Consider the following 22,972-nt stretch of genomic DNA (forward strand, 5'->3'; position numbering starts at 1 on the left):
GGCAACTGAGAACGCTGCGTTTCTACGCAGACTTCAAGTATTTTACAAGACTTGTTTTTATATTTTTTTGGTTAAATTGTGGAAGGAGAATGGAGTGGGGTCTTGCATTTTCGGTCAGTATAAAATAACATTTTCTTACAGCAGCTATTATTTACTTTGAATTTTTCTTAATGTTTAGGTATAAAAGGTCTTTCATGGGCTTTAAATTGTTTTCTATTTTGATTATAGAAGATAATTCAATTTTTTGAAGGAAGACATCCTACTTTTTACGAATGTTGAGTACACAAAGCTCTTCATTACATTAAAAATATTTTAATAATTATTATTTATTTTGAATATTCAATCTGTGCTGAAGTAGGATAAGAACCAAAAATCAATTTCATATGAAGATCTGTCTTAAAAGTACTGAAGAAACCAGGTCTTGCCTCCTTGGTTTACCTTCTCTTGTTTTCTTTCTCTTCTGCTTTTGCCTACCCTCCATTCATCCTTAAGAATTTAATTCATGTTTATTCTGCGTACTGTGGCAATTAGTTAATAATTAAGATACAAAAGAATTATAAGCTGTAGTTTCTTTTATTTGGGAGCTCACGATCTAGATGAATAAACAAAGCGCACACATTTGAAACACTCCCATACTCTAGAGAAACATACAGTGTGCCAGGAAAATGAAGATGTTAGGTCCTCGAGCACAGAGAGAAGGGAGATGTTGATGCCAGTTGGCGGATCAGAGAACACCACAGAGAGGAGAGGAGGCTTGAGTCAACCTTGAAGATGGATTGTTGGATGAGGAAAAATACAGAGGGGTTTTCAGATAGTGTGGGGAGCGAGGGCGAACCCAGAACAGCCACGGGAATCAGAGTGTGTAGGGGCGGAGCCTGCCGAGGACAGATCAAGGGGCCCTCGGGTGGAGGTCTAGTGTGAAAAGCACTGAAGGAGAGAGAGCCTTGAAATCCACGTCTTGAGGTAGAAACGGAAGAAAACAACGCGGGCTCGACTGTGCTTCCTTTAGAAATCCCTTGACAGATTTGAGCATGAGACTGATGGCCGATGGGGTCGGTCACCTTAGAACTCTGATCACTGAATTTGGAAGCTGATGACTTAGTAATATCAAGGTTGCAGTCTTTGGCAGTTACAAAGAGATACTTAGGTACTAAATATCATGCCATAATCTAGAACTCCAGCCTTCCGTGTAAGAACCAGAAACGGAAAGGCTGGTGTTACATAGCAGATTCGTGGGCAGGAATATGCCTTTTGTTCTCATCCAGTGAAACTGGCTGCTTCTCGCTGAACAGCTCTGCTCCTCAAACCTTAAAGTTTAACTGTGTCTGAATAAATGTATTTGAATGGTGTTTTTACCCCAAAAATCTAACACGAAAAACTGAAGGGAGCCTTTTCATGGTTTATTTCCTCATGTTTTATCTAATCTTAGCACCTACCAAAAGGTAGCCTGCAAGAGGACATTGTGTGCAAGTTGAAAAGAAGAAAAATCTCAGCGTATCAGCAAAGCAGAGCAAGAAGTGATACAAAGTAGCCGGTGACAGAATGGTTGTCACAGGAACTGACAGGTGCTTCAGAAAAATGAGTTTTCAAAATTAAACTGGGGTAGAAAGACAAGCGTAATCTTGCACCACTTTGAATGGAAGGCACCATTTCCACGCCACCCAGCTGAATAGCTTTCTCATTACGCAAGGACCTCTCTTGCCTGTCGCATGTAAAAGAGCAAGGAAAATAACACATCGTCTATCTCATTTTCTAAGTGACAGAAAACATTAGGTTCGACACTTCATTTTATATGTGTTACAAAGAATTTGGCCCTATTAAATGTTGAAAATTGTCTTTTTTTTTGAAAATTGTTCAGCAAACTTCAAACCAAGTTTGGTGCACTGTGTCTTTTGGGGGTTTTTGTTTGTTTGTTTGTTTTCATTTGATTAGTATTTATTGAGTCCCCATGTGCTCCAAACAGTGTGCTGAATGGTTGGGATGCATGAGTCAACGTGGAGTTACATTCCCCTGGGGGAGACAGACATTGCAAACAACCCTAATGAATAAGTAAATTATATAGTATACCTGAAGATGTTATCTCCTGTGGTTAAAAAAAATCATTAAAGCAAGGAAGGGCGGCTGGGAGGGCTGCAAATTAAAATAGGGTGGTCAGGGAAGCCTCAGTACAAAGGTAACATTTAAGCAGAACTTGAAGCCTTTGAAAAGCTACATAAATGTTGGTGGGGGGCTTCTAGACCCCAAGATGAGAGCTTTGCTGACACGTTTTAGGCCTAGCAAGGAGGCCGGTGGGCTGGCGTATGGTGGTGATGGGGGCCCTAGAGTTGAGCCGAGAGAGGTACTGGGATTGGATCATAGACTGTGGTCCTTTCTTTGACTTTGACTTTGACTTTTTTTAAGTAACAGCTTTATTGAGGTATAATTCACATACCAACAGTTCACTCGTTGTAAGTGTACAATTCAGTGTTTTTTAAAATATATTCACAGAATCGTGCAACCATCATCACGAACAATTTTAGAAAGTTTCCATCACCCCACAAGAAACCCCATACCCTCCCAAACCCCTTTCACCCTAGGCAATCCCTAGTCTACTTTCTGTTTCTATGGATTTGACTCTTCTGAAAATTGAACACAAATGGGATAACACAGTACATGGTCTTTTCTGACTGCCTTCTTTCACTTTGATTTCAAGGTTCATCCATGTTGAAACGTGTATTAGTACTTCATCCCTTTTTATGGCTGAATAATGTTTCATTGTATGAATAGGCCACATCTTGTTTATTCATCAGTTGATGGACATCTGGGTTGTTTCCTCTTTTTGGCAATTATGAATAATGCTGCTATGAATATTTGTGTATAGGTTTCTTTAGTATGGATGTATGTTTTCATTTCTCACCTTGGAGCGGAATTCCTGGATCGTATGGAATTCATATGGGTTCATGTGGTTCATCTCTAAGTTTAATCTTTTGAGGAGCTGTCAGACTGTCTTCCAAAGTGGCTACCTCACTTTACATTCCCACCAGCAGCGTACGAGGGTTCTCATTTCTCCACATCTTCAGCAACACTTGTTATTATCTGTATTCTTGATTATAGCCATCCTAGTGGGTGTGCAGTGGTATGTCGCTGTTTTAATACGAAATTGCCTGATGACTGTGATGTTGAGCATCTTTTCATATGCTCGTGGCCATTTGTATATCTTCTTTGGAGACATGTCTTTCCAGTTCCTTTGCCCAATATAAAATCAGGTTTAATTGCCCATTTATTATTGAGTTGTAAGAGTTCTTTACATATTTTAGATGCAAGTCACTTTTCAGAGAGATGGTTTGCAAATATTTTCTCCTGTTCAGCACATAACAAGGGCTTAATAAAATCTTGTTGAATAAGTATTTGGATGTTCAAAATTATATTTCCATCACAGTGTCATTGTAGCTTTAGAGTTTACTCAATTGTATACCAATTATAGTTTCCCTGACTTAAAACTATTAAAACCTGTCAAAATAAATGGACATATCCTTCATTATTTTATCTTTAAATTCAGCGTTATGATTGGTGAGGTGTTGAAAATCTGTCATTTTAATGATGGACAAGTGACAAAAATATGGAATACAATTTGTCATTTAAAAATTTAATATTTGACTTTTAAATTTTATAGATGGGAAAAGTGGAAGCCGATCTAACTAGGTCCAAGTCTCTTCGTGAGAAACAGTCGAAGGAGTTTCTGTGGCAGCTGGAGGACGTCAAGCAAAGACACGAGCAGCAGGTCGGTCCTTCCTCTGACGGCTGCCTTCGATTCTCTCACGTGCATATACGCTCTCTTCTAAATATCTCTTTATGTCACAAAACCTCTGCACAACGAAAATACTTATAAGAACATTATTACCAATATATTTGAAATGTTTAAAATAATGGTTGTTTCACTGGAATCTAGAAACAGAGAACTTTAACTCTCCGCTGAAGTCTGTTCTGACAGTTGACTAAACTGAACGTTTAATTGAAACATTTATTGTGGTTCTTGAGTTCTCCTCCTGTCAGAGCACAAGTTTGACTTATTTATTTAAGAAATAGTTTGGGGCACCTACTGTGGCCCAGGTGCTGTCACTGACCCCGGGCAGAGCGGTAAGCAGGGCCGACAGGGTTCTTTCCTCACAGAGCTTGGATTTTGGTGGGCAGCCAGTCCATCAGTTAAAAATGAGATAATTTCAAAGAGTGAGTTGGGAAGAAGGAAAGAGGGAGTGTGCATAGACTTTGCCAGGCGGCGGGCGGAAGGGCCTGACGGGCGCGGACAGGTGGGCAGGGGCCTGGTGCTGAGAGCCCTGGCGACAGGAGGGGCCGCGAGAAGGCTCTGGAGGAAGGGGGGCCAGGCTGGAGGGATGGCAGGTTCAACGATGCTGCGGTGGCAGCGGCGGGGGCTGTTCGGGGAGCGAATGACACTTGGGCTGGATTGGCCGGAGCACCGAGGGGAAGGGTCCGGCTGGGACCAGGACGCGGGGGCAGCAAAAGGAGTTTAATTCTGTGCTCAGTACCCTGCCTCTTGTTTATTAATAAAAAAGGCTTTATCTTTATCTTTTTAAAAATATATCCCTGCAGACTCTCGGAATAGTCAAGGCAGCTATTAATTTTTACTTGTTTGTCTAATTTGCTTGCCTTGTTTCCTTAACATCTAGAAAAATATTGATTAGCTTAGTCACTCAGTTAAAATTGTTTCCTAGACAGTATTTGAACCTTTTTGTTCTAGAAACCTGAATAACTTTTTCTTTCATTATTTTATTTTTAATCCCTTATTAAGTGGGTCCTTCATCTGCAGTTGCTATAGAAATATTTTCGCATGTGCAAGATGATATATGCTCATGGAAGATTATTTGAAATAATGAAAAAAAGTTATAAATAAAGCCAATGATTAAATTATTGTAAATCTATACTATGGAATGCTATGTACTCCTTGAAAAGATTGATATAAATTTGTAGGAACCAACAGACACAGATTTCTAAGACACAGTGTTAAGGGGGAAATAAAGCACATGACAGAACAATTGTTATATTATGATCCTATTTATGGAAAATTAAAATATATGTGTCTGTGTCATACAGCTAGGTATGTTAGTTTAGCTTTAAAATTCTAGAAGATTACACATGTCTGTAGAATGGGCATGAAATAATAGGTTAGATTATGATAAATTGACACTTTCACTGTATGCTTTAAATAGACTTTTTTACTTAAAATTTCACAAAGAGCATATGTCATGCATTACTTGCATAGTTAAAATATGAAAGTTATGAATGTAAAGAAACAATAGAATAGAATAAATGTAGAACATTTATATTATATCTGTAGTATTTTAAGTGGGTAATAAATTTGGATTAATGCAAAAAATCATTCAAGCAATTACACATAAAATTGTATATACATAAAATTACATAAGAGATGAAAATCCTAAAAGATAAGAAAAGACAGAAGAAAGAGCACTAGCAGATTATTTCAGAAATACCAGAAATATATGGGTAACTTCAGATTTTCTAACTCCAAAACCCAGTGCAATAGAATTATTTTCTCAGAATCTTCTTTAAACAATGGTGTGAGAATGAAGTATCTAATTTCTGATTAATAGATGATGGCAGTGAAAGTCATTCTGACATACACCAACTTAAAAACATGTATTTCCACTGACATACACTTTCTTTAAATAGTCGTGGAAGACGTTTTCCGGACCTTTAGTACTGGAGTGGAGGTTGCTTGGGAAACTAGCTTTAGAAACTAGGCATAGAAACTTACATAAGAAGTGGAGCCCACAAGTAGGAAGAGGTGGGGGTCGGAGGGAAACTGAGGGAATAATTCATCAAATATAAATAATATTTAACGAGGCTTGTTAACAAGATACAGTGTATAACCGAGGCGACTTTTGGATTAAAAACTGTATAGACGCACTAATAAAAACAAGAAAAATGTCAGCTTCTCCATGTAAAGTGATGAAGGAACAGGGGAGAGAAGGAAACCAAGTTTTAAACTCTTTCTAGGACACCTGTGCTCATCAGAAGCTATCGTATGGCAGGGTGAGTGTGTGTAAGGGGTTGAAAAGTTCTCTGAGTGTTTTTAAAATTCTGTTTTCATTTTGATGATAACCATGTGGGTGACAAGTTTATAACCAAGTGTGGCCAGGTCACTGCAGGGCCTGATTTGCATTTATTCTGTGATCATTTTGGCACAGCTCTGACTTTTTAAAGTCGGATGTAACAAGTAAAAGCACTGAGGAAAATGAACATTTGACTAAATATAAATTATTTTAAGTTAAAGAAATAACATTTGCCACAAATATCGTAGACAGAGTGATTCCCTTTGTCAAATTAATAAATGTATAACCAATAAAAATAATTAGCATATAAAGTAATTAGCATAAATTTTAACAAAATCATTAATGCTCCAAAGGAAAAGAAACATATATGAAATAAATTGAGTGAACGACCATGTAGAAACATCTTCAGCCTTGGTGTTAAGAAAAATGCAAATTAGAATAGCGATGTACCATCTAAAGCTGGCCAAGGTTTAGTAAAACTGGTACTTTCATCTATTGCTGGCGTTATAAATTAATGTAGCCCGAAGGACTTTGGCAGTATCTACCAAGAGTCATAAAATTTGTTTACCTCTTCTGGCCAATTATCCTTAACCTTGAAAATCGGACAGAATTATTCAAACAATGATGTTATTTATTTTTCAGATGGTGGAATAATTATTTTTCAGATGGTGGAATCATGGTCGATTCTTTTCTCACATGCTCTACTTTCCACATTGTGTCTTTTTAACGTGACAGTCGCTTTTTTAGTGTAAAAGTAAATTTATATAAGCTCGTTTGAAGGAATGTTAAGCTTTGTAGGCTTTTCTCTGGGTGATAGATTTAAAACTGTACCAAATTTTTGTCTTTTAAGTCTTGATCAAAAATACTTAATAAGGAAAACATTAATTCTTTAAAGAATTCATACTATTAGTAGAAACCATACACTATTGCATCCATTTTTCTGTGTTTCATTTTCATGAAAAAGAGAGAAATGATATAAATGTTATACAAGTGTATAATAGGGATTTTTTTAAAACCACACAAAGATCTCTGAGGTCAGTGCAGATCTCACCTGCTTTTATCCCTCCTATGTCTGTAGGCCTCTTCACTAGAGTCCCTGCTGAGAGTGAAGATCCCAGGCAGTAACTTGTAGAGGAAAGATAAAAGCAGGAATATGAGCTAGTAGGTTTTAGGGGAATATTTTTTGATGTGATAATATACAAACTTTTTAAAACCTTTTTTTTTTAAGCAGAAAATTCTATTAACTGGAGCAGCATTGCCCCGGCCACTCCAGATTGTTGGGGTTTTTACTGTGAACGCTTATCACGAGGAAAGATAGGCATATGGGAGCAGGTCCCTACGAGCCAGCTCGAGCGAGCTCACTGAAAGGGAAGCCGATTAAACTGAGCTTATTCCCTTCTTTGGGCAGACTGGCCAGGCTGGTAGATAAGGAAAGAGGAGTAGATGTGATAGATTTGGACTTCACTGAGCCGTCTGGCAAAGTCCTTCTTGAAGGCCGAATAGGAAATATGGTTTAGCCATTGGTTCATTTATGGGGTTAAGGGAGAGTTCAAAGGGCCATCTCTGAATGACGATTGACACCCTAAGTGAGATTTCTGTGTGTCACACTGGGTAATGATATAAGAGGTTAGTTTCCTGCTTCCTTGGAGTTCAGAGGAGTAGTTAACCTGCGGGATATGAAAATCAGTTTTCTGAAGCTTTAAACAGATGAAATTAAGAAGATTAAGTTTATTGGGATTGAATATAAAATTCCGTGCTTTGGTTCAGAAAATCATCTGCAGAAAGTATGCGGTGGGGGAGATGTAAGGTTGTCTAGGCTGGGGGGGGGTGGCGACAAGCAAGACAGGAAGAACCCCCTGGGGCGATGGATCCTGGAGGGTAAAAGGTACGGCCTCCTTCTATTGTTTTCCCATCAGGTCATATGAGGAGTCAGTCAGTTCTGGTCGCCACATTTTAAGTAGGATGCTGACAAACTCAAACATGTTCAAAGCAGAGTTTCCAGAATACGGGAACGTTTGGGTCTAGGTCAGAGGGAATATATCAAGGAATAAGGGTGTTTTGCCAAGAGAAAATGAGACTGAGGAGGGTTGCATATCTGTCTTTAACTCCAAGGTCTGGAACAGAGGAGATTTTATGATTGGTTTGTGTAATAACAGTCGTGATAGCCACCAGTCAGGAGGTCATACGCTGAGCCGGGTACCGTTTCCACCTGCTTTAGGTGACTTCAGCCACCTCCCGTCCTCACAGTCATCTTGCGAGGCAGTGCCATTGTTCATTGTTCCATATCCAGTTGTAGAAACTGAGCACCTCCAGTTAAAGTCACTGGCCAAAGGTGCCGCACGGTTAATAGGTGATGAGATCAGACGTGAACGTGAGCCATGCTCTTAACCTCACTCTGACGGACCCCCCAGGGGGCTCCAGGGGGCAGAAATTGAGCCTCTGGGTGTGGAACATTTTGGGTTATTTCGAGGTGGTTCTTTCCTAAAGAATTATTCAGATGTGCAGTGGTTCGTCTCGTAACAAAGTAAGTTGCCCACCTGAGCGTGTTGAGGTGACTGCCGGAACGCTGCGGGTGGATGTCCCTCCCAGATCCGCGTTCTGTGACCTGTGCCTTCGTTGATTCGCCCCCAGCCTCCCGCCTGGCCCCGTGTGCCTCTTGACAGCCGTAGGGGTCTCTAACTTACTTACACACCTGTCCATACCTGCCTTCTCTACCTGCCACTCAAGTGCGAGGGTGACAACTTTTCTGTTGTCTTGCTTAGGAATCTACAGATCTTAAATGCTACGGGTATAGCGTTTCACCCTGGAAGGGGATTTACATGCTGTTCACCAGGCCCTTGCTTCTCAAACCGGGGTAGGCGGCCCCTGGGGCAGCGCGTGAGCGCTGGGGTGCAGGGGCCTGATGCCTGTTTCCTGGAGTGTTGGGTTCACTTGATGACTTTGTGGGAAAGCAAAGTGGTTTTACTATTGAGGTAACATTCATATTAAAACAAACATAGACTTTTCCTGTTTTGTAAAATGCAAAATTCTCATGAATTTTTAAGATAAAATAGGACATTTCAAAGAAACTTCCAGTTTGCAGAGGCTGCTTCAGGCTATGCCCTCAGATCCCCCAGGGGGATCTTATTCATTCTCACTGCTGTGAGGGGTGCTTTGGTGGAAAAGTTTTAGAAGCGCTTATCCGGTTCAGTCCTCACATTTTATGATGAGGGAACTCGCATCCGGGGAAATGAACGACTGGTGCGCTCTGGGCCTCAACTTCCTTATTCAGCGCAATCTGTGAGCCACTCCCGTTTAGAGAGCATCGTGCCAGGAACTGTAATGCAGTGAAAAAAGCAGAGTGGTATTCTAAAATATTTTAGCCAAGATGCAGGCATAAAGCGTGCAGATGTGGAGAGAAAAACATCAAACACATGGGATAAACACTCACACCAATATCCTGTAAAGGCCAAGCTTTCCTCAAGGCTTCCTGTTTCTTTCCTGTATAACCCGTTGGAACAAAGAGACAATTCTAATTGTCTTTTCACAAACCTCATTCAAGTGGGAAACAAACAACAAAGCAGGCATGCTAGGATTTCCTGAACTAGGGAGATTTTTTTTGGCAGTCCCATCGTATCATTCTTTAATCTTATATTTTATATCTTCTCTTTTCACTACAAAGCCTTTAAAGGGAAATGTAGTTCAACAGATAAACAAGTGGTCAAATTCTCCAGAAAGAATGAATACTTATTGTTGATGATGATAAAAAAACACTGAAGGGCCAAATCCTTACACATTGCCATTATTTGAAACAAAACATTTTGCTAGCAAAGACAAGTCAGAAATTATACAAGGTAAGCAACTGGGAAATTTTAAGAGCAGCTGAGATATTTAAAAAGCAGATAGCATGCAATTCCCAGTTTTTTCTCTGTAAGTATTTTAGTTTTTAGTTATCTAGATTTTTTAGGTAATATAGCCTGAAGACATGGACCTCTTTTGAATTCACTGGGAAAGGACACAGCAGAAAGCAAGAGAGAGGAGACAGACAGGGTACTGGCTCCCGGCGCAGGCGTGGCGGCTGGCCTGGGGGGACAGGCCGAGGCCTCAGCTGTAAGGGGAAGGCTGGACACGGCACAGAAGTCTGTCGATCTGCAGTGGGAGAACGAGGACGTTCTTATTCCTGAGGGTTTTCTCTGTGAAACAAGAGGGAAGATCATTTGCTGACACTGAAGGAATCACGTGGACAGGAGAGCCGACGGAAGTGGGGATTGTTTGCAATTATTTTGGTGATGGCGTGACTGATCAGACTAGAACAACTTGGTAAAAGTTATTTTTGGTATTGAGGTCCCGGACGAGGTTGAGGTTGATGACCATGAATCTGTGAGTCTCCCTAAAATTTCTTCAAAGTGGATTTTCACATGATTTATTCATCTCTGCACCTGGTTCGCCTCTGTTCCTCGCTTTGCCTTATTCTTCTTGCTCACCTTATCACACTCTTTTTAAAAGTCTTTTTTGCTTGGCTTTCCTTTTTCAGTTTGTAATCGTTTTTGAGCCTCAGCTACAGTCATTGGACTCCTCGGTGGTGATCAAGACAAATTCAATCCCTGATCCAATGATGCCCTAAGTCTTTCAAATTCTTCCTTTCCATAACTGCCTGATCCAGGGCGTGCAGCCGTGCTACAGGGCACAGATGGGTCCTACAGGCAGCAGGCAGAGCCAGGTTCCTGGTGTCTTAGGGTCCAGAATGAGAGAGCCAGACTATGAAGCTACAGAGCCTGTAGTCCAGGCCAAGTTTTGGGAGCCTGGGTTCATAGAATGTGCAGTGATACTTGGTGAAAAGTGCTTAAGGCAGGGCCTTTTCTTCCTTTTTCTTTTTTTCTTTTTCTCGGCTTGAATCTTTTCACATCTAGGTTCAAACAAATGCACCTTTACCTAGAGTGGGAATGAAAAGGGCAAAGATGAACATAGTTTTTTTCAGTGACTGTAATATGAAGCATAGATGATTTGTTTTAGGGATACTTCATTTTAAAAAATGTTTCCTAGACAGTGATATGGCTACGTGATGATCCCACTCTCCAGGTACCTTAAAAATGTAAGGTCAAATCACGTCTTTGCAATCGTTCATCACTTAATTCATGTTTACTGAGCAACTACTTTGTGCTAAACACTGTTTTGGGCGCTTAGGATGTGGGTGAACACAGGAGAGTCTGTACTTATGGTGGAGGAGACAACGGTCCCCCAGCCTTAGGATATACTGTTCCGTAAGGTCATGGTCACTGCCGTGGTCAAGCAGGACAATGTATCTGTGAGTGAAGGGCTATTTTATAGAAGGTGTCATTTCGTCTAAGACGTTATTTTAGAGAAGGTTATCAGTGAAGGACTTTAAAGAAGTGATATTTGAATTAAAACCTGAATGAAGTGAAGGAGGAAACCTTACAGAACCTGAGATGAGGAAAGGAGATTTCAGGCAGAGGGAACGGGCAGGGACGTGGCTGGAATGGAGTGAGCGGGGGCGGGGCAGATCCTATCAAGCCCTGTCGACTGTGGTGGGAGCTTGGATTTTGTTCTGCGAGTGGCGGGAAGCCACTGGAGCATTTGAGCAAGCTCTGGTTTGTGTTTAGAAAGCTTCCTCTCGCGGCTTTGTGGAGCGCCGATTGTACAGGAGGTGGCAGAGGACGCAGGGAGGATGGTTGGGAGGCGACTGGACTCTGATAGTCAGAGGCTGATGAGAGGTGACCGGGGCGGGGCAGTGCAGGGCGGGGGGTCAACCTTGGGCTGTGCTCTGCAGGCAGGACTTGTGGATGAAAGGGAAATGGAGTGTGAAGAAAAGAGGGGACTCAGATATGACTCCAGCTTCCCCACTGAGCCACCAGGCGAATGGTGGTGACAGACACTGACACGCAAGAGAGAAAAGAAAGGAAGTGCCAGGACTGAGCCCAGGGACCAGTGACAACTAGACGTGGGGACGAGATGGAGGAAAACCAGCAAAAACGTCCGAGAGGGAGCAGCTGCTGGGTAGAAGGAAAAACCAAGGAGGTGTGACTTCCCGTGCGCCGCGCGCAGCCGGTATCTCAGGAAGGAGGACGTGAGGGACCTCTTGAAGTTAGATGGAGACTGACAGCTGACCGCGGGCTTTGGCGAGAAGGTCTTTACCACCTTGGCAAGTCCATTTTCAGTAGAACGTGGGAACAAAACCCAAGTGATGTGGGCGGGGAGAGAACACGGTGTGAGCAGCCCGTAGAGGGACTTTGAAAGAAAGGGGAGCGGAGAAGTGGGGTGGCCTCTGGAGGGTTATGGAGGGTCAGGGGAAGGATGCAGCGAAAACTTCGTGTTGATGAGCACGATGCAGTGGAGAAGACGATGCTCATGAGGCAGAGAGCGACGGGGTCACTGTGAGAGGGGCGTGCTTAATCTGGCGAGAGCAGACGGGAAGGCTTCCCTGGGCCACAGGGCCAGCCGGGCGTTCAAGTCAGGAGGGCAGAGACTGTGCAGGTGGCAAGTCAGTTTGGTGATAAGGTAGGTGAAGCCGCTCTCTTCTGACGGCAGGAGCCCCTCGGTCCCCACATGCACGGATGCTCAAGCCCCTCAGATAAAATGGCGTAGTCTTTGCGTATCGCCGACGCACATCCTGCTGTACACTTTACATCACCTCTAGATGACTTATGATACCTGACGCAAGGTAAGCACTATGTCAGTAGCTGCTGAAACGCTGCAAATTCAAGCTTTGCTTCTTGGAACCTCCTGGAATTTTTTCTTCGGTCCTTGGTTGGTTGAATCTGCGGAGGGCCAGCTCACCTTTTAGTTTTTGACTTTTGCTCCCGAATGCCACTCATTCCACGCAAAATGTTGAATAATTATGCTGCATTGTAGGCAGTGTGAGGACAGCATGAAGACAATACAGCCTTCGTCCGTATGTTGGAGGAGTTTATAACCTGATTGATCTGTTTGTCCTTCTAAATTTTATACTAACTGGGAAACTCTGATGGTTTTTATTTTTCATATTCAACACCAGGGATCTACTAGATTAAGACGAACTGAATGTGTTTCAGATAAACAGACATAAGGTAAAATAAAGTAAAATTAAAATACACAGTTAAGACATGCGTTTTTCAAAAGTGTTGAACTCTGCCTAAGGGGGTATATTCTTAGTTATCTCAATTTCATTGGCTTGAGTAAACGATCATTAAACCACGAAGAAAAATCTTGAAACATTCGGCTTTCTGGCCCCTTCCTGGGTTTTAATTGAGGTCCGCCAGGTACAGACACAGAAAACAGTAGCGAATTGTTCAGAAAGTTGTAAACGCTGCAGGTGGTTACTGTCACTCACCACCTACAGGTGGGGGTAAGTATTTTGAAGTGTTACCTGGGGAAGAAAACTGCCGAGAATAGGACTTGCTTCCTGCCCGGGCAGCACGGATGGGCTGATCTCTGCTGGGCCTTCCTCCTCCATGATCTCTGCTGGGGCCCTCCAGCCTGCAGCCTCCAGCCCTCAGCCCTCAGCGCATCCCAAGCTTGGGGCTCCGGTGGGCGTTTGTCCCCAGCTGTACAGGTTGACCCTGGAGGAAAAGGAGTGAAGAAGCAGTACAGGCCGGCAGAGCCTCGCTGTGTCTCCCGTAGTGGTTAGCACACTCCTATGAAACTTTCAAATAAAGAGAATTTGTGTGCTAAACTGAATTGCTGATTGACAGATTTCGTGGATGGCTCATTTCGTTGTAGCAAATACCTAATCCTGGAGCCACAAGGCTCTCCATAGGTGACAAATTCTATTTCTGTGCTTGACACACTGCTGACTTTTTACTGTTTCTTTTGGTGCCTGTTTCTATTAACATGTTCAGAAAGTCAGACCATATTGTAGTATTTTCTGTGCTAAAATGTTTTTTTCCTCTGACTCCAAAGGCTTGGAGTCTTTATCGGTCATGAAATGTAACGTCCAATAGCGCATTTTATATCATATAACTGCAATTTAAAAAGAAAAGATTTGAACATCTTTTAGTAAAGAATCAGTCTAGTGAAACGGTGCTATCTTTACAGTAGACTCTGCCTCACTGGACCTAGATTTCTGGAGCTCTAGAGAATTTGGTAACTTATTTTGACATTTCAAATGTGCTGTTTTGCAAATGCAAATGGAAAATTGCTCAGAGACGTAGCCTGATGATGTTAAGCCCTGTATCTCATTAAATGGAAAAACACAGGGTGTGGTACACTTGTCTTTTAGTGAGGATCTTAATGAGTCTTATCAACGACACAAAAGTAGTGCTGGAAAAAAAAAAAAAAAAAAAAAAAAAAGTAGTGCTGAATTTCACAACCAAGAAGCAAAAATTTTCACAGGGATCCCTTGAGTAGGAAGCGGGATGATGTGGGAGTGTCACCTGGCAAGCCCTACCGAAAATCTTCGACTTTCAATGGCTAGCACTTTATATCAAAGTGCCTTTTGAACTGTTGTTAGTCTAGCGTATATAATTATTGACAATTTTGAGCTGACATTCATTGCTTTTTTTAAGTATGTAGCATGTTAACGAAGCTTGTGATCTTACTAGGTAGTGGTCTTCTCTACTACTCCAGCCGTGTTGATCCGAGGTGGAGATGCCAGAACTGCCTTGGCATAGTGCTGAGGACGAGGTCGAAGTCTTAGGAGAATGAGAATATTAGAGTCATTTGTTACTTTAGGCCAGACACCCTCCACCCAGGGAGGGCCTAGGAGGTGCTGAAGAAGGCATGGTGATGGGCCCCTGATTCCACTGAGCGGCTCTGGTCTGGCTTCCACCGTGTGCCAGGCCCCCCGTAGGCACTGCTGTGCTGGAGCCGGGCGGCCAACTTTCAGTGGGCTGCTGGGGGTCTGCCAGTGGGGCCCTGAACATCAGATGGTTGGTAGGAGTGACCGCTGCAGTGGGCAGCATGGCAGGAGTGGCCACCAAGGTGTCTTGCCCTGCAGGGGTCTGTGGCAATAGTGAATAAAGCACGGAGTTCTGAGGGATAAGACAGAGACCAACGGGAGTGATACTTATACAATATCAAGAAAGAAAGTCAAGAGCTGGCAAGTGAACTTTAGACAGTGCTCCACTTCAATGGAAAATCATGGTTCAAGTTTCCAGATTTAAGATCACAGTTCACAGACCCAGAATCCATGTGCTTGAAGGGAGACCATGTCTCTTGATAAAGGCTCTTGCAATGCAACAAGTTAATATTGCCCCCAAAGGGAGCTGTAGCCATTTGACATGGTAAATGCATACGATGAAGGACGCAGAAATTCTAGCCAAATCTTATCTTCCAGAAACGACTGTTGTTCATCTTAGGTGGTTATCATCCCAGACACTTTTATGAGATAGTAGAAGGATAGACAGGTATAGAGACAAAAGCAGTTTTTAAAAAATGGGACCATGCTATATTTGTCACTTTTACTAAAATATTTAATTTTATGTGAAATCAGTTAAAGAAGCAGGGGAAACTGAAGGAATTTCTGAAGTTTAGAAAATTGTTTATCATATAAGAAATGATTTCTTAGAAAGTTAAGAAATAAAGATTACAAATACATTGAGATTAGAGGCATTTTTGAATGTTATGGTTCAGTTTTTACTCCCTGTTATGAAAAGATAAAAGATACATGCTTCCACTTCCTTCCACCCACCCCTACCTTTCTTCTGTCAGTTATAGTATTATTGATACATTGTTGAGTTTTGTAACATTTATATTCTGTTCCATAACCATGCTTCTCACAGTCATATAGTTAGCTTTTTAAGTTTAAATCGATTATATGTACACCACCAGAACTTTTTTTCATATCTGAGTCCTTTATTTTGATTCATCTGTTGACTGCTGAGATTTCATCAAGTCATTTTTCCCGGAAGGGCATGTAGCTGTCGTATCCACTGTGTTTCTGCCTGCTTGAGAGTCACCACTTGTTCCCTTGTTTTGAAGGATAGTTTGGCTGGGCATGAAAGTCTCTGCTCCTCCTTTCTTTCCCTGAAGCTTGCACACGTTGACCCACTGCCTTTTGGCACAAAGGTTGCTCTTAACACAGCTTTGTCAGTCATCTCTTGGTTGCCTAAATTTCGTCAAGTATTTTTTTTCCAAGAGTGGTTTAGGTTCTATAATCTTTGAGTTTTTCCATGTTTGAGTTTAGTTATAGTATTCTTGAGCCATTCTTTTACTCAGTCCAAATCAGTTTTTCTTGGTATACAGTTTGCTTTTCTGATATAGGCATTTAACTCTTTATTCATTTCAGGGAAGTCTTCTGATAACGTACCCGTGTACACACGGATTTTCTTTCTTTTTTTTTTTTTTTTGGCTGCACTGCACGGCACATGGGGTCTTAGTTCCCCGATGAGGGGTCAAACCCGTGTCCCCTGCATTGGAAGCGCAGAGTCTTAACCGCTGGACCACCAGGGAATTTCCCACACACGGATTTTCTTTTTCCACTTTCTCTCTATATTATCTTTTCTTTGTGTCCTTCATGGACCTTTACTGTGATTATCTCCAGTCATTTGTCTATATCAGTGGTTCCATTTTTAGCCCTGTTTATTCAACTCGTTTCTAATTTAGAATTTATTTTGTGATGCAGTTATTTGATCCTTAGTTAATTCTGTTGTTTTATCTTCTTGTCTTTGAGTTCTTCTTTCATTGCACTCATGTTCTCACTAAGTTCTCCTATCACTCTAGTTGTTTCTGATTTTTAAGGTATGTTTTCCTCCCGTCCAGAATGATGGGGCTTGCAGAATATAGATTTTGTCATCTGGTTACATTTGAGGTTATTTCAGTTAATATTTTTGTACTGCAATTCCTCCTTTTTTATGTGTTGGGTGCATTCTATTACGTCTTTAATTTACTCCTCTGGTTTTGGAATTTCTGACCTTGAGGAGTATTACTGGGATGTGCTGATCTTCTATATACTGTGTACGGAGAAGTAATGACTTCAAAAAATAAGATTACCAAAGCGTGTTCAGGCCATATTTGCTAGCACTAATTCTGCTGTAAAACAGTTAGGAGAACTTAGCGTGTGTATTCCAAGGCCCTCAGGGACTTGGCTGTCTAGCACCCGCATCTTGTCGTCTCAGGGCCTGGGTGTGCTCCTACCCAAGGACACGTGCGTGGAGCTTCAGGCGGAGGGAGGAGGCCAGTCTCAGGGCCTGGGTGTGCTCCTACCCAAGGACACATGCGTGGAGCTTCAGGCGGAGGGAGGAGGCCATCGACATATGTGGCAGGATACGGTCTGGGAGGAGGACTGTGCCTTCAGGGATCTCAGAACCTCAAGGTCAGAGTGCGTTGGGATGGCATAGTGGGTGGGGCAGGGCCCTTATTCATCTCCTGTTGGATAATTTCGTGTGAGTCAACCTAGTAGCTTCTAGGCAATAAAGCCATTTTCTCACGCAGGCCCCAACCAGCAGGCTATCAAGTCCAGCATCACAAAGGCTGGCAGGTGCTCCCAGGCACTTGCACGTGAGGCCTAATTACTCCCCTTGTCCTGGGAGACATGCCAGCCTGCTTTCACACCCGTTGAGTGGCATTACAAGCATAGTTACCTGGCCCACAGCTCCATGCTTTTGGATTAGGGAGCTTAAAGCCTTCCCTTCTGCGTTACAGGGAGCTCTTTACCTGCCTTACTTAAGAATTCCGTGGTGATGGGGCCTCCTCTTCCCCCTGGAGCATAGATTATGGGCCCTGGACCACCTTCACTTAGAGACCCCACTGACCACTTCATCATTCACCCTTGCAGATGCTGTCTGCTTTCCCATCCTCCACACTCTCCATGACGTACCACCTCCTGGTAACCGCGAGCTCCATTGCACATTATTGTGGTCAACTAAAAGTATCTAGTAGCTCAAGGTAAAGAGGATACGCTACTTCCTGTTTGCTGTTGAGAAGCACCCACATGTAAAGGACATTTATCTACCTGGAAGGGGCTAGGTTGAACTTTAACACAGATCCACCTTGATGATGGCATTGAATATGGTTATGAATATCATCATCAAGATGTTCCCAGAACATTAGGGTTTTTCTCCTGGACTCTACCATTAATCTGGAGAGGACACCCCTGCCTGAACTTGCTGACAGTGAGGAAACCTAGGCAAACACTAGAAGGGGCTTGTAACCTCTAGAAGTTGGCCAAACAGCATTGGATCGAGCAGACAGGGCTGAGCGATTTCATTTGAAAAGGCTCTGGCAACCTTGAGATTTGTTCATTAACCAGCATCACTGAGCAACGGACCCTGACAAAGCAGCGAACTATTTTAATAGTTTAACTTATGAACATCTATCTTTAGGCTTCAAATGCCATTATCTCTATTTCATTTGTTCCTGACTTTTTAAAATGAATGAACGGAAAGCAGGGTCACTGGTCCAAGTGTCGGAACTCCTCAGATAACTCAGAGTTTCTGTGGAAGGGTGTTGGTTCTGGAGCCTAGACCCAGGCAGCGCTGTTACTAACGATCTCACAGCCAGTCCTGGTCTTGTGTCTTTTCTTGGGGGAAAACTTCTGTAATTCTTCTGCCTTAATTACTTAAAATTACTTAAATAGTAATTTTAAGAAGAATTACTTAAAATTACTATTCCTTAAATACTCTAAGGAAAAGTCAATCGGTTACTTTTCCTTAGAGTATTGTAAAATATTTTGCTTTCTGTCAATTTTAAATCACACCATTCTTCCAGTTTTTTTGAGGCATTTGAGAATCAGGTCTCAGTAGAACTTTTTACCTCTTTCTGTTTCCTTTCAGTGTGGTACATGTTTAAATGTTTTACTAAAATTTATAATTTCATTATTATAATGCTTGATAGTATAACACTGAGCAGAAATAATAATGTGTCCAAGACTGTTCTAAAAATATCCTAACTCAGTAATTCATATACTTGGCTGCCTGAAAATGATGCAGTAATGTCAATAAAATTTTAAATTCTCTTTTTTGTTGGGATTAACATTGTGGTTGTGTGAATCACAGAGAAAACCATACACATTTATTTTAAATAATCATAGAAAACTTTTCTACTTGGCATGGTATATAAAGAGAAAATTTATATGCATTTTTTCTGTATATTGCCTATAGTAGAATAATAGGCAAGAAAGATCCCTAAATTTTAAACAGACATAAATTCACTAGAATGCGTCTTTGTTCTCAGATGCAAAATAAAATTTTCTGTATTATTTTCTGTACTATCTTGTTCCAATAAGTGTGTATACTCCAGAGTTAGTGCACTTTTCTTTCTTCTAAATAGTAAGTTTATGAGCGGTTAGGAGTTTATTGTTGATTTTCCCACCCTCAAAGAAAAATCACAGTAAGAAAACATGTTGAAACGTACATTTAAAAACAATTTTAATCTGTGTTCTGATTCTTAATTTGCAATTAGAGGATGAGAGTTTTAAATCTCCAGAGAAAATAACTTCTGAAATGTGGCGCAGCATGCGTGCCTGGAGAAGTGAATGCTATAGCTTTAAGATAAGGTAGTCTGGTGATTCACTGCACGAAACAAGATCGATTCGGAGCAGGCTCCTACTGTTAGCTTTTTTGAAGATGGATTCTCACGCCGAAAATAACACAGCGTATTCTAGATAACAGCAGTTTTTCCCCCTGAAATCCACCAAAACTGAAGAAAAATCCAAGTGACTGTTCTTAGCAGCTGTGTGGCCTGGAGTTCACTGGGGAAGCTGGCTTCCTGCAGTCCCTATTCATCACCTGCTTCAAAGACAGCCTGGCTGGCTATAGTGTGCAGGCCAGGTAGGGTGCCATTGTGCACAGCCTGGGAGGATTAGTATCAAAGCTGCGGCAACCAGGCCCTCGGTCTCGGGCTGCCATTCAGTCTAGCAGGGAGAGGCTAAGACTGGCCAAGGTCACAGTCTCCAGTGTGGAGTGGACTGGGAAAGGATCCTGAGAATAGAATGCTTTTTATGAAATCATGGCGCAAGCCTGCAGCACAGCAGGTGCCCCTCTGGAACACATAACATCTGTTTATGTTGGTATACCGTAGCTGACAACGAGATAATAGAGCTTTGAAATTTATCATTTTATTTTTAGAAAGACAACTGTATATACAATAATCCAGATGCGTATTTAGCTTCGATCTTTTATTTGAAAACCATAAAGAAAACTGACCGATTTAATTGCTGCTTTTTACGTTGTATATATTTCAGCAAAAAGCAAAGCGTACTGACGATTAACCATTTATAACCATTGCTGGTCAGTAATACCCAAATTCTTGGGGAGGAAATACCTAGCATTCGACATAATTTTTTTCAATGTTTCAGGCATTTGTGTCAACAGATTGCAGAAGGATTTACTGAATATGCCCAACTGTCTTGAATATTAGGAGGTTTAGATAAAATCCACCCCCACCCCCCCCGCAAAATGAGAGTATTTTAAGGGTGAGGTAATAATGACGCAAAAAATAAAATTTTCAACTTGGGCAAATTAGAGAAAAATTAAGCTGGCCATGAGTTGTCATGACGACAAGGATGTTCTGTTGATGAACTGTCCTCATTGTCCAATCAGATAGTAGAGCTGAAGCTGGAGCATGAACAGGAGAAGACGCACCTATTACAGCAGCATAACGCAGAGAAGGATAGCCTAGTCCGAGACCATGAACGGGAAATTGGAGACCTGGAGAAACAGCTTCACACTGCCAATATGGAGCACGAAAATCAAATCCAAGAGTTCAGGAAACGAGATTCACAGGTAATTATCAATAATATTTGATACAACGGGGATCTATTTTTAAAAAGTCATCAGCGTTTCATGTTTTCTTATTATTCTTGTTGATGCACGCTGTTTGATCATTTGCAAAACTGACAAATAAATGTGATTTTTTTGTTTTCTCCCCACCCCCTCTTTTGGGGGATGAATAAAGCTTTAACTACAGAAACCACAGGTAGCCAGATTAAAAATCCCATGGCGCGCTATAACTTGGCCCCTTTTTTATAATCTTGTCTCAGTTCCTTTCATGATGGATTTTTTTTTAAGGTATCTGCCCCTTACCCCTCCCCTCAGCCTTAGCAAATCCCTAGGAAATATATCAGCCTCACTCCTTGCTTTTTGTTTTAATCTCTGTAGGTAATCAAGCAGCTGTTTTAATATTTGCTTTTCCTTCCTAGTGTTGCTTTTTTTCTTTGGACTCTATATTTGATTAGGTTACTGAGATGATAACTGATAAAGAGAAGGGCTACCCCCCATGAGCACGCCACGCCTCCTGCCTCACCCCTGCAGTCCCTGCTGGAGGCCATTTGCAGAATAACCCCCAGCTGTGGCAGCATTTGACTCTTCAAACTTAGGGATGGAATGTGCACTGTCAGCATGGAAAATTACCTTTATAAATTTCAGATGGAAAAAAATCTTATCGGGTGTGTTTCTTTGTGGTACAATACATTCTTTACGGTATATATAATCAAAGGCCTTTAGTGTATCCTCTTGAGGAGGTTGCTGTGAAATTTTATTAAAGAAAAATTGAAGAGCAATTGATAACAATAAAAAGATAATTTTCTTTTCTAATAAAACCATACCATCTACTAGGTCTAAATACCTCTCTCCCATTGAAATCTAGCCATATTATCCACACCACACATGAGCTTCTTCCTGGTTATCCTTCCTCCCCAAATAACGTAGATTTTAAATAGCGAAATAGACCTTCTGTTTGTTATAATATGCGTTTAAGCAATTCCATAATTATCTAAACATAAAAGTACTGCTGATTAAATAGATGTTATGTCTTGAGTGGAAGGCGGGAGACGGTAAGGCAAAGAATAGGGCTATTGGTCATCTTCATTTGACCTTGCGTTGTGTTTTACCTTCGGATAAAGATGGAGGTACAGGCTTTTTTGTCAGTCACATGCATTTCTAGGAAAATTATTTAAATTTGTTTTATGGGGGTTTGTTAATTAAAGAGGTAGTCATTGTAGTAGCCCTAGTACCAGAATAGTCAGGTGGTTCCTGTGAAATCAACGTGTGTTATATTTTTGCCACCAACCTCATTAGAGCCTTTATAAAATATATTCTGATCTTTTAATTGTTAGTATTACAATTTGTTAAGAATATTTTCACACTTACATTCTCCTTCGAAGATGATGTTAAGCCTTACCACTGTCTTCTTTGAGAAGATATTTGGGTTCTGAATCAGTGCAGGATCTGTTTGCATGGTAGAATTGAATAATCGATACAGTTAAATACATTAATTTATACAACTTCTAACTATTTTCGTGGTGTTGTAGAAAGCTGACACAAACAGAGGCCAAATTTAGAGGAAATCTTTGTGACTTTGCATATGTCGTATCTGCCATATATAGGGTGCGGTTCATCCAGTGATAACAAAAGGGAAATTTTAGAATTATTACATATAATTAAGCCACAGGGAGAGTATAATGAAGTTATTAATTGAATTTCTTCTAATTGAAGTATTAATCAGACCTCTTCAAATGCTGTAGCATACGATTGATTATATTTCTGAGATTTTCTGTCTTTCTTGGAACAATTGGAATTGCTGTCCCGGGAATGCTAGTAAGCAATGGAAACTTAGGCTAAATGCATTCTTGATCAAAATGAAAATGATTTTCTGCAGAAGCTATGCTAAGTTGTTTTTAGAGAACATAGTTTTAAAAAACTCTTATCAGTAAGTTATATTTTAAAAAATCTTACCGTGTATACCAAAATGCTGACAACTTGTATTTATTTTGGACTATTTATTGGGGCTATTAATTCACGGTTTCCTCAGGTAAGTCCTAAATTTTCCAAATATATCTTTTCATGACTGTGGTCTAAGTAGTCTAATGCATAATACCTTTTAGGTTCTGAATTCCATTCACAAATTTCAGAAAAAGCAAAGTGACATATCTTTTTTAAAATAGAAGAGCCTTTTTAAAAAATCACTGTTTTGCGGTTTGATGCAGAACAAACACAAGTGTCTTAAATACTGGATTGTGTAATGTCTTATCTGAGTTCCAGGGAGACATTTGA

General features: G+C 41.1%; 1 protein-coding gene across 30 annotated transcripts in view; it reads left to right on the forward strand.

Annotated features, from left to right (window-relative positions):
• Positions 1-22,972, forward strand: part of CEP112 (centrosomal protein 112) — a 412,427-nt gene that overhangs the window by 188,681 nt on the left and 200,774 nt on the right. For 29 of the 30 annotated variants that reach the window (XM_033438326.2, XM_033438327.2, XM_033438317.2 and 26 more), the window contains 2 exons: positions 3,653-3,760; positions 20,522-20,704. In XM_033438326.2, the coding sequence (XP_033294217.1) occupies positions 3,653-3,760; positions 20,522-20,704 (291 nt within the window). The remainder of the gene's footprint in view (positions 1-3,652; positions 3,761-20,521; positions 20,705-22,972) is intronic. The other variant, XM_049701498.1, reaches the window with a different exon arrangement.

Source organism: Orcinus orca, chromosome 19 (assembly GCF_937001465.1).
Source record: "Orcinus orca chromosome 19, mOrcOrc1.1, whole genome shotgun sequence".
Taxonomy (NCBI): Eukaryota; Metazoa; Chordata; class Mammalia; order Artiodactyla; family Delphinidae; genus Orcinus; species Orcinus orca.